At 29.7% G+C, this 19,361-nt stretch overlaps 1 protein-coding gene across 1 annotated transcript in view; it reads right to left on the minus strand.

The window, feature by feature from the left end:
• Positions 1 to 19,361, minus strand: part of LOC117102592 (nucleolysin TIA-1-like) — a 59,637-nt gene that overhangs the window by 22,660 nt on the left and 17,616 nt on the right. The window contains exons 2-4 of the mRNA XM_033242917.1: positions 12,469 to 12,514; positions 1,761 to 1,799; positions 876 to 963 (exon numbers count right to left, since the gene is read on the minus strand). Coding sequence (XP_033098808.1) covers positions 876 to 963; positions 1,761 to 1,799; positions 12,469 to 12,514 — 173 coding nt within the window. The remainder of the gene's footprint in view (positions 1 to 875; positions 964 to 1,760; positions 1,800 to 12,468; positions 12,515 to 19,361) is intronic.

The raw sequence follows: 19,361 nt of genomic DNA on the forward strand, positions 1-19,361 counted from the left end.
TTACCCGGCAGAACGAAAGAAGGAAACTCCGCTTTTCAGTTGTCTTAGGCCCTTGTTTTTTGACAAACAATGACCTTTCAGAGGTCAAATTGCTGTCAAGAATATGAATTGGCTGCTTTGCAGCAATTACAGCATGCACTATCATGTATTCCAAACACTTGTACCCAATACGAACACAACATTTCAGCAAACTTGTATAACAAGGAACGCTGAGTGTGAAGCATTTAAATTCACCAATCAAGGTTCCTTGTGAATAATATCACATGTCTAGGAGAGGCCAGTAAAGCCGGGACACAGAAGTTCAAATTTTTTTTTACATATGTTAATGTAAAAAAAAAAATATCTAGTTTATAAATAATGAATTAAAATTCCTTGGATTTGAATCCATAGGGTTTTTTTAAATTAAAATTTTATGTTCAATTTATTATAAGCAGAATTAAATCACATAACATTGTGTACATGTAATTTAAATCTTAACTAAAATTAATTTATGATTGACAGGGTTAAGATGGGATATTAACTCTGTATCTAATTGTCAGGTTTCAAATACCAGAGCTGATAAATATGCGACAGGTAAATATAATGCCACATAGAAGATATGTTTATCTTTTAAGCTATGTATTACAACACTGGGTAAACAATACCAAAAATTGATAAAGAATATGTATGAATTTAATATCAATAAATATATGCCTAACTTATGTTATCAATTAGATAAGATCATAAAATACTAAGAACAACACACAAGTGGAGCAAGCAATAATGAAAAATCGAAAGTAGCAGAAGATAACAAGCTTTCAAAAAGTAATTTTTCTCATGCTTTTCAAAATAATAAAAAATAAGATAAAAAAAATAAAGTTAATAAAGATACTTACACAACGTTCCCATGCTGATTGAAAGCAGATCGTAATTCATCGGTTGTTATATCTTGATCCAAGTCGCCCACAAATATATTAAAAAGATCTACGGGAAAAGAAAAAACAGAAAAAATATCAAAAAAAACATATCGACAGGCATTAACATATATCAAGGTAGGAATCAACAGCCCCTTCTTCCAGAATATTTTAGTCCAAATTAAAATTTAAAAAAACCATGTTCCTCGTCTTGCATGAAAAAGCGCGCTTTTCCTTTGCAACGATGGTCACGCACATATGCCAACACACAAAAACATAGTCTTTGGTCTACACTCTAGAGCATGTGATGCATATTTCTTACGAGTACCTTTGGATTTCAGCCAGGCAGACCAGAAATTTAAACACTTTATTAGTTATAAATCGAATACGAGTTCCAAAAATGCTATTCTTATTTTAGTTACTTACAATACTCGTACTTTACGTTTTCTCGTTATTATGAATTTGACAAAATAAAGGAAATAACGAAATGATGAATTCAGAGGACGAGAAACATGGATTTTTTTAACGCTTTATTAGCCATAGTGCAATTTTATATAATTATTATTGAGAAATGTGCCTCTAACCTTGAAGGTTTCTGCGCCTTTGCGTCAATTAATCGATAAAATATTAGGGAAATGAATAATGTTATCGCAATTAATAATTTTGATCAAGCGCTTCTATTCATTTATCAATAATGCGGAAATATTTCGATTTTATTCGCACTCAATATGGATCCCGTGTTCAATTTTCCATTTCTGAAGATTGACAAGGTTATAAAAAAAAAGGAACAGTCATACATGGTACATGGAAAGAAGTACATAAGCGCTTGTGTCACGGTTGATGAAAATATCAAAACTGAAGACTTGCCATTGTTATGTCTGTGATATCTACCTTCCAGGCCATTTCCTATATAAATACAGATTATAAACATTTGTTGGATTTGTCAAATTGTAATTCTATCACATCATATTATACCACAAGTTGTTTCTTTTTGTTTTGATAAAATAAAAACTCAAAAATCCTCATTACAGCTTGATTAATGTTGGCAAGGCCCTGGAACCAGATGTCTTAAAGCCAAGAACACTGGCCCAGGAGATGCTTCAAGTTCAGCTGAAATTGCTGTCTTCTCATCACGAAGCACAGTAATGAATACAAAATATGAAATCCAACACCACAGGTTTTTTTTTGTTTTTTTTAACTGTGCATGGAATTAATGGCAAATCATAATTTAAAAAAAAATAGGTTGATGTATTTATGAAGAAGCTGCCGGTAGTCTGACGGGATTCAATTCCTGGCAAACAAAAATGAGGCCAACGACCTAAATATATTGTTTTCACGCTCAATCACTCTATGATAAGTGACAGCCAGAAAAAAAGCAGATAACGGGTGATCAAAATCATGACGTCACGGCATACAAACAACCGATTCTAGGGCCCTTAAGCTCTGCGTAAATGCCCACCTCTCCCACATTTATCGTACTTCCCACCCACTGCCACTTTTTAAAATTAAAGGAATATGAGCAATTTGCTGAACAAGATTTAATTAATTCAACAAAATGTTTTAAAATCAACGTCAAAGTATTTCTATAATGTATTAGTACCACCTATAATCAGCATACACAAAAAATGACTAAAATGTTCATGAAATAACGTTTATGTGACGTGCAAAGATTAGTTTCCATTTTTAAAAAATATAACATCTAGATGCTAGAAGAAAAACAATTGTCCAACGCACCATTTTTTTTCTGCTTCTTCTCTGGGAAATAAACAGCTACTTTTTACAATAAATTTGTCTTAAAAGTGTACGTCATGTTCATTCAAAATTAATTTAAACACTTAATTTGATAACAAATTATAAGAGAATACAAACAATAAGATCAACTTTGTCATAGTCACATAGGTTGCTTAATGTATGGACAGCATGACAAAAACACTATGGTAAAAGCTATCCCCAAATGTACTTGATAAATGTTTTCCATCATTATGATGCAGAAAACCGCGTGAATTCTACACGAAAAAAAACATGGGTGAAAAATTATTCACACAATACGCTGTACTGTATAAATCATATGTTGATGTGTATAAATCAAATGATACAATTAGGACTTGGATAAAAAGCAATGTATATTATGGGGAAAAAATGAAAAGGAGATGTCAAAATAACGGATTAATACTCCAATAAAGGGCTAAAGGACATGGCATGTGATGGATGGGGCTATGGGTACACGTCGTGACTAAGACAATCGCAATTAAGCAGCAAGTACTTCGATGATTGTGACAAGTTACCTATGAAGAATAACTAACTAGCAATGACTGAGAATTGTGATAAGTTATGAGGATAAAGGAGATGTGATATATGGCTGCCTAGGGGAGGGGGAATCCTGGGGAAATTCTACCACTAGGTACTCGCAGACCTTTAGGCCTCTAAGGGAAGCTGCATTAGGTATCTCAAGACTGTTTATCAAAGAGATGAATATATCATTAGATGGAAATTGCCAACAATATATCCCTAGCTTGGGTGGACCAAATTAGAGAGTCAGTTCTAAAAAAAGGTAACCCTAAATTTGGTGTCCTAAAAAAACCACATTTATCAGGGAATTCATCTCGCATATGACAAATTAACAATCATAAGTTAATCTTTTTAAACAAATAAACTGCCACACGTAGGATATAATGGCATGTCAATACGAGCCTGCTTCTTCCTGAAACCTTAGATGATAGAGGGCAGAATTCAATCTTAAGTTGCATTATTCATTACATTTCTCTGAAACATGTTCAACTTAGAAACAGATATCCTTATGGTTAACAATTCAAATTAAAAAGTATTAGGCTATCAAAAAGGTAAAATAACAGGAAGGCACAAGAATAACTTGCAGTCAATAAAAGGATATTCTTCTACTAAGGGCAATTCATAAGCATTGAAAGTCTGAATGACCAAAAACATGGGCATATTGCACAGTAGATATAGCAAGAAAAAAATATGCGTCATTATCAAAGCCGTATTTTTCCCTAAAGGTAAAAATTCAATGCCAGAGTCAGAGTTATTATTTGTGGTTTTATGCATTCTGAACATTAATGTGGTGATTATTATTATTAGCTCATATTTTACATTATTAACTAAAACTGTCAGCATAGCATTATTTTTAAGTTAATATGTGTATTGTATGTGTACAGAAGAATCATGAGAGTGGGTCACACATTTATTAAAAAATATTAATTGAATATGCAATTTGGAGGAAATCTACATACAATGAATGGTAAATATAAATTTAATATAAGCATTGGCTTTATCGCCAAAAAAATATGTGTCGCACTGTATTTGTGTTTCAGTCAATTAAAAAAAAATTATTAACAAGATTATCAGAACCCTAGAACTTGTATCCCTAATTTTTTATCATGTAAATAAAAATAAATAAATTAGTAAGGTACATATAACAATGAACTTAATTATCTTAGACTGTTGTCCTTTCCTTTAGATAGCTAAGAAATTTTGAGAACTGGGCAGCGAATGTTGACCAACCACAGAGCAATAATCTTTGGGCGTGCATATTATTCACGTGCACATACATGCCAAATACTGCCTCAAAAATAACCTGTTGATTGGCAATTTCCACCAAATTTACAGACTGTCGTGTAATCTATTACTAGTTCATTGTGGGCGATGTTTGGCTAGTTTAAAATACTGCAGGCATGATTAGTTGAGAATGGTGATATTTTCTTAGGTTACAATTCTATTGTTAAAAGAGCATGAAAGTGGTAAGAAATGTAACACAATCAACATCTAATGTTTAAATTTCCAGTATACTCAATTCGAAACCACACTGAATCAATTCAAAACAAAGCTTCAGATCAGTCATTCTTCAATCTGATTTGAACAGACCTAGAAATTGAATTCTTTAAATAATATTACTGTAGCTTAGAGAGGAATCAAAATATAACATACGAAAGTTAAAAAGTACATCACAAGTTTGTAAAATTTATGTAGAAAAGCTATAATCAACATGGTTATTTATATAGAGAAATACAAAATCTTGATGTTATGATATAGATTAAATTAAAGATTTCATAAAATTAATAGATTAATTACAGATTAATTTATAAGTGATTTATTCAATTAATAATCCTCTCCTGCTATAAAAATATTATGTCAAATGAATTACTAATTATTTATATTATTATGCTCCCAAATTACCATAGACCTTAAACTGTATAATTTATTATATACTATATAATCTTCATTTAAATCAACTAATGCCTATGAAAATGAGAGGATGATCAATCGATGATATGATGTAAACACGCCCTTCAAGGTTAGATAAGGTGAGCATGGTCTAGTCAGGTGTGGTTTTTGATATGCCAACATATGGCAAACAACATTTCAGATTAAATGATACCTGTACTGTATTCCAGACAAAGGTGATGATGGAATTACTCTTTCAATTCATTTGATTTTACTAATTTCAGCAATACATACAAAAATGAACTGGCATAAGATGGATTTGTGTATATTAAATATTTATTTATTATACATTTATATTATAATTCATCTATTATTTTACTTATTTTTTCTCTATAATATATGAGGTACTTTCAATTCTTGTACATTTACAACAAACATCGGAAGAATAAAGAAGTTGCACATAAAACAATCTGAAGATTTTAGACATTTCTTACTAATGAAAAAATATAGAAATATTATTTATGTAATTGTTATAAATTGGAAGAATAAAAAAGATGCACAACATAAAACAATCAAAAGATTTTATAGACATTTTTTACTAATGAAAAAATAGAAATATTATTTATGAAACTGTTAGAATCACACCATATAAATGGAATGATTGAATTGTTAAATAAGTTCTTATTCTAATTTTCAATTGAACCCATTTTAATACAAATCCAAAAAAAGCAAATAAAATATTGAAATGTTTTTAACATTACAAAAAGATAATCTTTTAACGAGTTGTCAAACAATAAACACCAGAACAACACAGATTAGTAGAAAAAAAAAAAGTCAGAAATGAAAAAGCTACAATTTTAGATTCACATAGTAAGTTCACACTAATTGAATAACTGATTTGGTATTAATGTGTATTAAATTAGTAAACACAGGTCGAAGTTTCTGAAACGTTTCTAGAAAACTAGTAAATACACTTTAAAATGGCTTCCAAATTCACGGTACATATCACATTATCATAATTTGATCACCAATTTACAATGCATGTCTTTTGAAATTTGCAATGATGATACTTAAGTGGCAAAATCCAGAGCCTACACTTTATAACATACTTTATTATAACAAGCCTGATCAATCAAAAACCGCTGAATAGCCGATATAAATTTCAGGTCGTAAAGAACACCGAACTGGATACAGAGGAGCGATTACAATTAGCTTATTAAGTTCTGATGGGTTTAGTATTCATGTTTTTTTATGTCCATTGCCTATTTATAGGTAAAATTTTACTTTTTGAATTACACATCAAGGCACTTGTAGCACCTGAATGGTAATTCCATATTATCCTTTATCATCATCGAATTTTTAAAATAAAAGGATTCAACTGTTAAAGAATCTCAATTTCAAAAGATGAACCTGGAACAACAAATAACCAATCAACCAATGACAGGATTAATCAATCAATCAATCATTCAATCAATCAGGAGGCCAATCAACAATCCAGTCAATAAAATCAGTCTGACATTCACCGCAATGTTGCCAATGAATTTTCCAGACTAAAAATAAAAACTGTTCTGTTGGTATTGATTTTCTGCTCGATAAATTGCGAGCCATATTTGTACTAGCTGTGTTGAATCTAAAGCATCGAAACAGGTAATACAAATATCTGTCAACAAAGCATCAGCAAATTCTACTCATTTCAAAAAGCTTAGTATTGGTGGATAGTATGAATAACCAATGTGTCATGTCTCCTTCACATCAAAATACTGTTAGTCTATCAAAACACTCTGTCCTTTTATTAAACAGGAATGCTATATTATCATTAGCTAATGGCATTTATACCAATTTTTACCTTAGCTGATTTTATTTGTGTAGGTATTTTTATTTCTAGACATTAATACTGCTACTGAATTTATTTTCTTTTAATTCATTCTTTAAGTTTTGAGATACTGCTATTGAGCCAACAAATTCCCAACAATAACATTCAAAATTGAAATTATTCCCTTTGTTTATGGTTTATGCTTTAAATCAGAAATTTTAATGAAGTTATTCACTTGCCATGCAAGTCCATTCCTATAGTAATAACATTAATGATACTTCTATATAGTGTATTCTACAAAAAGAAGTTTGCTATAATGACAAAAATTACAAAATAAATATTTAATTAAAAAAAAATACATTTAAGTAATTACTCATTGTTAGTTTTCACTAAATCTACTACCAAAATAGATGGGTATAAAAGAAAATGAAAATTGAAGGCATTGAACACTAAATTAAATGTTTCACTCATATTCGTTAGAAATTAACAATTACACTAAAAATAAAGGTAACACAATATTCAATTGTCAATTTAGCACAGAGTTCAATCATATCTTTTGTTATTATCATGGATTCATCATACTTTATAAATAATTTAGTATTATTATTATTTAATAGTTGATGCTTGATGTTCCCAACGGAAGAATAATGTCAAGCAATTGGCTATAGTGCATCTGAAAAATTATGTCAGCTGTATTGGCTAGAGCATTATATTAGGAATTTGGTCAATACTACCAACTATCTCCCTAGGGGCATCTGATATTCCTCCAAGTGAAACATAGAACACTTCCCCTTCATCTTACAATAACATTGCAGTATGATACAAATTATGCAATTCCATTATCATTGATTACTATCAAAACAGCTTATCATATCACAATAAAACTCACAAAAGTAAATTACTAAAACAATTTCTTCATCTAATTATTATTATAATTATTTTGCAGTTGATCCATTTATATATTTGTCTTTTTGAAAAATGGAAGATACCCATTTATAAGGAATAAAAAAAATTATAATTGTTACTTAAAATGATTAATGAAACTAATTCAGTTCTGTATATTTTGATGAGATAAAAATCATTTATTACTATATTTAATGGCAATAAAATGCATTAGTCCTACTGAATGGAAAATTATTATATATTGTGGTAGTCAATATATAATGCATTTCAAATTATAAGAAAATAATATCCTTTATTGTGGACATGACAGAAGAGTAAATGAAATTTATCTCCATGATGGAAATTTTGTTTCAGCTTATCACGCTTCTATAGCCATCACAGCATCATTTTAAATCATTAATTCCTGAAGATTTGGAATACACATTTAGATTTGAGCCCAGAACCCTGGGATTAGAACACAAGCACACTATTTACCAAGCGTTTTAGGTAACAGCGGTTACACCTTATTCAATTTATTTTACCATAAATTAAAATGCAAGGTTAAAGTGCATTTAAGTATGCAATGAAGACACTAACACTGAATATACCTTGCACCTATAGGATGGCCAGATATCATTTTCAAATGATGTCTAAATAAAATTATTAATAATAATTTACTAAATTTTTTATCATTCATTTCTTGATAAGTCTTGCTCAATAGAGCTTCACATGGGTAAAATACATTTTTTCAAGTTGAAATTTAAATACTTAATCAAGTATACAAAGTAAGCAATTAAAAATCAATTATACTGTTTGTTGTATATTGTAGTTCATTATTTGAACAAACAACATTTTTTTTATATCAATTTAAACAAACCTTAAAATCTTGTTAAATATTTTAGTCAATTGTTTAGAATCAATGCCGATTGAATCGTTTGAACAAAAATTATCGCCAATAAAAAAAATAACTGAACTGTGGAAGGCTACCAGATGGCTATCTTCCCTCTGGTTATCTCTATGTTTCATTTAGTGCAAATATAGCATGAGGGTTCTTATATATAGCATATAATCAATAGTATACCATGTGGGCATATCAGCTCAAATACACTTTATTTCGAGGCCAGTATCTGCTCTCTATCAAAAATTAATGGTGTCAATGTGAAAAACATTTAAATTTTGAAATTTGCTAAGGTAGCAAGTCATAAAATCTGGTACCCTATCATAATTGTAAGCAAAATAGTTCAGTTACAAATGTTGAATTTATTGATAAATCTGAAATCTGAAGCAATATTAATAATACTTGTAAATTGATAAGAATATTAATAATATTGATGTTTTTCTAAATATACTTTGGGGCAGATACAATTGGCCAAGGTCTTCATAATTTTCTAAGAAAAAAAAAAAAATGGTAAGTAAAAAATTACATTTAAGTCTGAGAAACAATCTATATGTGCCATTACATGGCATTATAAAATGTTACACTTCAGTTCTAACTATAGTGGGGCTAAGTTGGCCTGGTAAATATCTCATGCAACAACAACCACTGTATTTCCACAGTTCTACATAATCTTGATGTTGGTTATTACCCACTCTTACTCTCGAGTTACTCTCTAAAACTGTCATGGTCATTCCATTCATTGATTTGTATTATCTTGGTAATAAAATTGAATTGGTAATAAATAATGCGCTGAAGCCCCAGATCTTAATATTTCTATAAACATAAGTAATTAAAAGATTGATGGCTTCAACTGTTGGCCTTATTTGCCATTTTCCTAACTGCTGTCAGCAACAATTTAGTTATTAAGTCGTCTTTGTGTAAAGAAATTTGTAAAATCCAGAGGAAATGAAGCTAAAGAATGCTCCATGCTTGCAGTAATAGCACAATTAACAAAAATATAATAAATTCACTAAACTCAATGTAAAAAATGACAAATGGAAGGTAGAAATTTAATGGTATTTAAAAAATTTATCAATATGTTATCTCTATATGGAAAGTTAATTTAAAAAAAATTATAATTACATTTGTTATTATAATTTTCATGGTCATTAAATTAAACTTTCTATGTAGAGATAACATATTGATAATTTTTTTTTTAAAACAATTTGCATGAAAATGGAATAAAGGCTGATATTAGCTGAAACACATGTTACACATATAATGCGTGTATAGTATACAAAACACACACAAATAATAAACTCGCATTGATGTATGCATGCACACAATGATATTGACTTGTTACACACACTATGAACATTGTGTTACACGTAACACGTATACACACTGACATTAAATACACGCTTTCTACTGGTAATACATCTAGACACGTACACAAATTTGTGGTTGTATAAAAGTTTTGCACAAATTTTGGAGACCACAATCCGCCAATTTCATAATTAAAGGTCAAAAGAGTCCACAAACACACCCTTTATAATTGTAGTTTTTTTTAAATTACAAATTATATTATATTATATATTATAAAATATTTATTATAAAAATTGGTTTAGGGGCATCTTTTTACAATATTATTAAGCTTATTATATAACATTATTACAAATAAAATGTTTTTTTTTTATTACTATGAATATGTCAAAGGTTAAATATATAAAAGTTTGAAATAATCTATAATTACTATTATAAATTATATAACATTAAACATAAGATTATCTCAATAGAAAGTTTGCTAACAATATAATTATGATTCCACATAGACAAAATAAATTAATATTATTTAATATTATTGATGTTTATTTTAAATGTAGGTGATCAAATAACGAAGTGCAATGTAAATTACCTGTGAGCAAGTTATTAAGTAAATTGTTGTCGTGGTTTCTTTTTTCCTGGCAATAAATTGGTTAGACAATATGGTATAGGAAGTGAACCACTCCCGATGGAAATCTGCCGGATTACCTTCAAGGAGCATTCGATATTCCTCAAAGTAGAAATTCAATCCATTATAAAACAATGGCTCTTTTGTAATTACACTCTGCGTAATTGTAAAATATCATCACTGATTATTTTTAGAATTCTCTAATTTTTTCTGATACACGTTACAGCCAATTAGATAATGTATTTATTATAATTACAAAAGCTAGGAAGTATCAAATACATAGAAGGTATTTCAAATAAAATTGACTCGGGAAAAGGTTTGCTGTTATTACAATATAAGCAGCTAGTAAATAAAAAATATAATGTCTGTAGTAAATTCTTTATAAATATAGAAAATAAATTAAAATATTAATTTGTTAATTTGAAAGGAAAATCTTTCCAATGAGATAATGATCATGATCATAAAAATAAATTTTCACTGATGTAGATAATTTTAAATGCAAAAATCCTAGCAAAGAGAATGTAAATATAATAAATTGCATTATTCATGCAATAAAGATATATTTAACTTACTTAAATATATAATATCAAATAATATAATGTCAAATATTATTACAATTTTATATTTCCAATTTATTTTTGTATCATTATACTTCTTTGTGTTTTTAATGTTTTGTTTGTAGCTGTAATATTGGGATGCTGAATTATTACCTGCTAGCCATAATAAATAAAAAGTTTTAACACTTAAATTTCATTGTTCAAATTATATATTAGCTTAATACATACAACATATTAAAGTAGAGGGAAAGGGTAAGAAATAAAAGGAAGGGAGTAATGGATAAAAGGAAGGGGATAAGGGCTATGAGATAAAAGATAGTGGCCATTGTATATAATATGTACTTATTTTATATTATAGTTTTAAAATAGTGAAAGGCAATATTCTGTAGAATGGTTAGTGTAACTTATAGACTGTGATAAGCAGACTTCGTACATTGATATATTTCTGTGAGAATACGTAGTACTAGCATACTCCAGAGAGAATACAATGTACAATGAAGCAAAAAACTACCTTTACAAATGCTCACTTCATATCACATCCACTCTGAATTAGGATACATGTACTGTTATGTAGAGTTTAAATCCTATTAGTTAAACTGAATCCGTGAACTACTACATTCACAATCCTTCAGGGAAAATGCTATTTATGGATTTACTCAACAGGTGATGGTTAAAAAAGGACGAGAATGTTGTGCAAATTTATATTTGAACATCATTCAAATTAGTATTTCTCTAATCTTTCCCACTTCTGCCACCCCTGGTAATAAGTATTTGAGAAATACCCCTGGTAATAAGTGTATTATAATTAACTACCAAAAAAACCCAGCTAGCTATGTCAGTTTTTCCAGACCAAATGAGAGAAAAGTATGTTGAGGAAATATGAGATTAGAAGTTAAAAACATTAAAATTCGACTTTAAATATTAAAAAAAAAAAGTGTAAATGTTGAGAGGTTACACATCTTTCTTTCAAACTTTCCGCCTCTCCTGAAAAAAAGATACTTTTTCCTTTAAATAATAATGATAATGTTAGATATAATAATTTGGCATTTATGTACCACATAATGTACGGACAGACACTATGTACTTTACATCAATTAAAAGGTATCTTTAATGTAATATATAAAAAAAAACCAAAAAAAAACCAAACAAATCCAGAAGTGTGGTGGCCAACAGTTGCTTGTCTAAAAATAGTCAAACGTGGTGACTCTGCTATGACGCTATCCTGGGTCCCTACCTAGGTGGTGTAAACAGAGGAGCAACAACCCACCCATGGTATACATCAAGAGCGATTCAAACAAATGTAACAGAATACTTACTGTCTTTTTTACTGCTAGGAGTAGTTGCCCAGTTTACCTTGATTGGCTGTAAGACATAAATAAAATTTAAAACATTAATTATTTTTAATTTTTGGAAAGGTTAATGATAACATAATTCTAATCCCCTGAAGAATTTAGATTAGATATCATCCAAATATCTTCCCCCACCCCCCTCTCCCCAACAAGAATAAACATGTTATTTTCAATTAATGGTAAAAGTACCAAAGGGAGAAAAACTGAGAAATAAAGAGATCACTATTTTTTTGTAGAATAAACATGACGTAAAACGAGAATACATTGTAAGCCTTCATCCCTTTAGGGTTGTAATAGGAGTAACTTTAAAAATAATAATTGAAACACAGCAAAATATTTTATAAAGCGAAATATGGTCTTCCATCAAAAATACTATTAATAGAGTATAATTAACATAGGAATTCAATGAGCGAGAAATCCACCTCATTCATAGAGGAAAATTAAGTAGGCAGCGTATGCGCACATTTACACACGGCAACAAAAGTGTGAAACAAAGTACTTCGTAAGGTCAGATTAGTCCCAACAGGGAGCGCTACTGGTCTCCATACAGCAGCTTGTAATTGGTCTAATACAGGATAACACCATTTGATCTGGCTAAGCTGTCTCATGGGTCCGCTGATCTTGTCAAACCATCTCAAGCTTGCCAAACACAGCACACACCTATCATAATCTAACATTAATTACTTATTGAGCAAAAGCCAATCATATAATATTCTATACAGAGGAGATATTTATGTTGTCATCCTGACAGCCTATGCAAATGAGCAAGGGTCATCTTAACAGTTTATGCAAATGAGCTGGGGGTCAGATCCTGCCAGCTTCCACCATACGTTCTCTGACAAACCAATATAATTTGAGTTCACATATCATATTTTCCCACTATCCATAAATAAATGTAATGAATCTTCAAGTTGATTTGCAGATGATAATAACGGTTATGATGTATGCGAAAAATTCTTTAGGATAATTGTAAGAAATACCATAATTAAGAATTTTATCTTCTATTTTTCTTTATATCTGCTGTTAACAAAAAAAACCAAAAAAAAAAAAAACATGCTAAATTATCTTGTAAAACATTTTCACTTTAAATGGCATCCTTTGAATACTAATCCATTTTTTCCTATCAAAGATCAACGCAAGTGATATACTAAGAAGTTACCTGGCTTTTAGCTATATGATACACAAAGAGTTAATATATTGTATTGAAAAGACTAATTCACCTTTAGTGCATGTATGTATCATGGATATCACTTTAATCTATTAAAACAACCATTGGCACCACGATGTATATAATTGACCAGAAGCACTCATTTCCGAATAAGAATTAAAGGACACACCTTGAAACTGTGTACAGTTAGCAAATGTGGTGACCGACTTTCAATTCCTTTAAAAAAAAATATTGAATATTTATCCATCATTTGTGATTCTAGGCTGAATCTTATGTCTGATCCATCTATGAAAATAAAAATCACTACCAATGGGCGAGTATACCAGAGGAGAATAGGTGGGGAGGGAGATAAGAAAACCAAATAGTTCCGATTTATAAGAATATTAACGTATGCAAAATAATCCATCTAAGAACATTATGCAAAAACATTCGTAACCTCCAAAATAGCAGAATTCCAAATGGACAAGTTCTAATGCAAAAACAAAAATACCAGAGCATATGTTAAAATATTCGACTTCCGAACATTACAGTATGCCCAATAGTCTATATAAAGAACATTAAAGTATGCCAAAACATTCAAACCTCCAAAGTGGCAGAATTCCAAATCAACGAGTTCTGATGCAAATACCAGAACATGTGTTGAAATATATGACTTCTGCATTACAACTTTTAGAAACACAAGCTTGTACAAGATTTTCGTTGCTTATTATCTTAAACAAAAGTGCAATGACATATCGCAATGAAACTGAACTTGAAAATTAGAAAAATAATAATATTTAAATAATAACATTCATAACATGTTTCTATATATTTATATTTCTGCAATCAAATTTTATGATTTTTCTGTAAATCCTTGAAATTTTTCGTTGCTTATTATCTTAAACAAAAGTGCAATGACATATCGCAATGAAACTGAACTTGAAAATTAGAACAATAATATTTAAATAATAACATTCATAACGTGTTTCTATATATTTATATTTCTGCCATCAAATTTTATTTTTCTGTAAATCCTTGAAAAAAGACAAATTTTTTGTGAGACTTAATGTTGATAATTCATATTAATTAATTCATTCACGGACTTATTCAGAAATTCAAAAACACATACTGTACATAAAAAAAATGTATACAGGAAAAAAATTTTCATTAATTAGCAAATCATTCTTTATCATTAAAAAAATACCATTTACAGACTAAATTGACTAGTTAATTTAAAATCTAGTAAAATTATAAAATCAATATACCAAGAATTTGTTATTCAAGAAGCCTGAATACAGAGGTAAATTAAAGACAAGAAAAAAAAAAGGTTGGGATAAAGGAATAATTCAAGAAAAAAAAACTAGGAAGGAGAACATTCTTTAAAAGGTAACTGGAAAATAAAGTAAAAGAAAAATTTGATAAGTGAGAGAAATGTTATTGAAATTAATTTAATTGCTGTGCTAACTAGAGACACCAATGATTAATCATCTATATAGCCCCTTCCCTGCCTAGCCTCTAGAGAGAGCTTTTCTCCTTCATTGTATCAGCTGTGTAGAGCTAATAAACGGGAAAATTAAAATTCAATATTTGAACTGTTTTGGTTACTTTCAATATGAAGTAAGCGCTTAGCTTTCAGTTGAAAATTAGAACAAAATGTTTTCCTCGCTCGACTGAACATGTGCTTTAATAATACCATTGTATTCCTATATTCTTTGCATTAAACTTTTAAAATAATTTGGTTATCATTTATTTTTATTTTCCTTCACATCCACACACTCACTACGATGAAACAATGCTTTATAATAAACCAAGTCTCTTATTGAGGCTTTTAGGGAGTGGATAGTCGTTCATAGTGGTGAGAAAAAGTTCTACCGAGACAGCAGTTGAACCCAGGACCCTGAGATTAGAAGGTAAGCATCTTAACCACTAAGCTATTCAACTACACTTAAACTTTTAAAAACTTATTTAGTAGAAATTAGTCAAACTAGGCTAGTACATCAGTGAAGTTGACAACTTTTATAGTCCTATAAATGAATAATTATATATTTTGATCACATTTTTTCATGCAAACTCTTCAATCAATGGTTCACTACAATTTTAGAATTGTTATAAAAGGCACATATTGTGTAAACTTTCCTAAATCCCTAAGGATAAGGGGTACATGTATATCCCGAGTGGAGAATTCTGCATGACAATTACAGTTAAGGAATGGGAATTTATATCAAACAATGGTCTCATACCAGTGTCATTATAAAAATAGTGGAAAAAATATAATGCATCAAGAATTGTAGAGTAGACAAATTGATGGCTGAGACGCAAATAATTGAGTCAACTTGTGTTATTACGTAGTGATTAACCTGCTTGTAAAAACATTTGCTAACGGCTATAGGTAGATGTATTATAAAGCGACAACCATCAAGATATGATGCAAGCAATGTCTAAATTAAATGCCTTTCCCTAAAACCATTGCTATGCTATTTTTGGCCAGTTTTTGTCTTTCATTTGAAAGGGGGAAAAAAATTGTAGCGTTAGTAATTATATTATTTTTATTGTTAGCATTACCATACTATCATTAATATTGTAATACTGCCAGTTCTTTTAAATTGAACAGCAATAAAATTTTCCAACAAAACCCTATTGAAAATACCAATATTTTGTAGAAATTTACGATTTTAACCGCAACAAATAATATGTACATGCTTGCTATAACGCCCAAGAAAACTAATCAGGTTTTGTTTTATTTTTTGGCAATATTTCTATGAATGGAAAAAGAGCAAAAAGTCAAAGATGTTTCTTCAGACGGCTTTTGTATGATGCCGCATTCACAATCTTTCTGAAGATTTTTTTTCTTCTTTTTATTGTACTTAGATTTTCAACTTTAATTTAATGATCATAATAAAATCATATACACAGCACATCTGACAAATACTACTATTAGATGATCCGCATGGCATTCTCATCAAACTAGGCCACAATGCATTCAGTTGACAACATGTAACAGGCCAGGGGTTAAAATAATTTGTTATTAATGACATTTTAAACACAATCGCTTTGAAGATGAGCAGTTTAATGAGGAGCAAAACTAATCACCACCTATTAAATGCAAACGATGAGGTTGTCATTTTCGACTTCAATGAACGGCTCAACATGCGCTATTATCCTGTCATGTTACCATAATTGAGAAGATTGCATATTTTTCATAAAACCATTCTGTTGACAAGTCCTTATCAGTGTATTCCATAAGGATTCCATATAATCATAACTGACTTGCATTCAAAATACGTTTCTACCATGCAACAACTGGCATAGTGCCTTCAACTAAAATTACTGTTAAAGTAATAAAACGATTTTTATTATTAAGCGCACATTTTATTAAAAAGTAAATGGAAGTGTTGCTATCCTTTTTTTGCTATAAAATTATGGGTAAACATTTTATCAGTATACTAATGTCTATTTACAAGTTGATAATTTATATGTTACATCAAAATGATTAAGTAAATTTCAAAAATGAAGTTTGATATTTTTTGGTATTTTTCATGCGACTATACATCTTTAAATATGAAAAGAAAAATTTATGACAAATAATAGCTTGCATGTTTTAAAGGTACTCCCTCTTGAGAGCATGCTTGGCATTATGTTTATGCCTAGAAAACATTCTGTTTTTCATTGACATAAATACATAAATAATCTAAAATTTACACATATTAAATGACAAATTGCATTGCCATTTATCAAATGATGTTAAGCAAAGATGGTTTTATTTCATAAGATGAATGCAAATTCAATACAAATTCTATCCACTTGTGACTATCATTAATTTCAGACTGCCTAGATACAGCATATTGTTATTATACTTTTTCTGTTTTATTTCTTTTTGTTGATTGGCTGGCTGTGTAAATAAATTAGTTTTTTAAAAATGTAATTAAATATCATCTCAAGGTAATATAAATCTCTTTTCGGATTTGTCTGCTTTTTGTCTCTTATCAATGAAAAGTTTCTTTCTCATAACGAATTAATCGACGTGAAGCATTTACAAAGCACAAAAAGGATTTTACGCCTGGGTCTCCGGCATCAATAGGCACTCTAGTGGACAGACAATAACTTTAAACAAAATCCCTTCCACTACATTACTTATCATAACTAGTTGCAAGCCATCAGCCCCGATTCGTGTTATTTCGTATCGATTAATTCCATTAACAGATCAATAGCTTTCCCATACAGAGTGAGTGTGATTTTCATCTAGAAAGACTAGATGGTATTGTTTAACGTACGGCCGAGAGAAGGCCCTTTCCAATCCCTGGGAATCTCTCTAGCTCGTCACACTCTGTATGACGAGCCAAGTGGAGAGATACGCCGCATGTCTGCTGACTATTTTGAGTGGTGAAAAGTAAACAGGCTTGTCAACTTGCGTATTGATTTTGCCAACCAGCCAACTGATTTTTTCATGGGAATAAGAGAATCCTTAACAGATGTTATCTTGTGGTTTTGAATTAAAGGTTGCGATGGGGGGAAAATCAATCTTTAAACTGCAAAATATTAGTTTATAATTAAAAATTGAAATGAGGTTTAGATAACTTTGATTTTAAATAAATATGGAATAATTAATTTTCCTTAAAGAAAAAACACTTTTACAAAAACTATATTTTTCATGTGAAACCCCTCACTTTAGTAAAATTTTCTTCAATTTAAGAGTCACTTTTTATATTAAAAAAAAAGAGTACACACAATTAAATCTTCCCCTAAAAATTAAATGGCTCCTTGATTATCATATGGAAGTTCATATTATTATGGAAAATAAATTCAAGACAAAAATTATTAAAATATAATTAATAATTTAAAAAAAATGTAAATATAATATTTATATTATTTTGCAATAGGCAAATATTATGTAACTCAGTCATGCATTATACTGTCATCGAAGTAACACGTTACGACAGCACATAAGAACCACCGACCCACGACCAATGTTATTCCACAGTTATTCATATTGCAATTTAAATGAAGGACCAAACAGCCATTTTCACTATGCTTCAAAACCAGTGTCAACCAACCAGTATATCAAAATAATGCATATGCACGTACATAAAAATAAGCCAGTAAATGACTTTACACGCATCAATGAAGATATTGAATTAGTTATTACAAAAGAAAATCTAAAAAATAATATTACTAAACAAAGATATGAGAATATATTCATATTTTAATGGAGATTATTACTTTAGATGATTGTTAAATGCATGCAAGTTTGAGAGACCCATTTTTAGTGCATTATTTCCTATTAGTAATTCATATTCATGTTTGAAGCAGCATCTCTGCCATAATGTGCAGGTAATGGTATGTAATATTCACAGCAGTATCAAACGATCATAATCTGAGTCCATTCGCAACACCAACGAGAAGTTCTCGTCTGTCTACCTGTTTTAACGCAATCTAATGACGATGTGGCGCGGCCAATAAAGTCTAGCAATGATGCTTGTAGTTATCCAAGTAATTTGTTCAAGTGCGCGTTAGTATAGTGTGATCCTTATCTTCTTTTAGTCTCATCGGTAAATTTGTCCACCCTTGAGAAGATAAACATCTAATTGTGTAGCTTCTGTCTTTCAAAATAAATTGCTTCAAATTAATAATTTATAAAATTATTTCAAAAAGACCAACATTAAAAAACTTCTGATACATTCAGGAAAAGTAACTAATAACAAATAAATGGAATTTA

Source organism: Anneissia japonica, unplaced genomic scaffold, assembly GCF_011630105.1.
Source record: "Anneissia japonica isolate Jap-2015-1 unplaced genomic scaffold, ASM1163010v1 scaffold1489_len2284818_cov182, whole genome shotgun sequence".
NCBI classification, from domain to species: Eukaryota; Metazoa; Echinodermata; class Crinoidea; order Comatulida; family Comatulidae; genus Anneissia; species Anneissia japonica.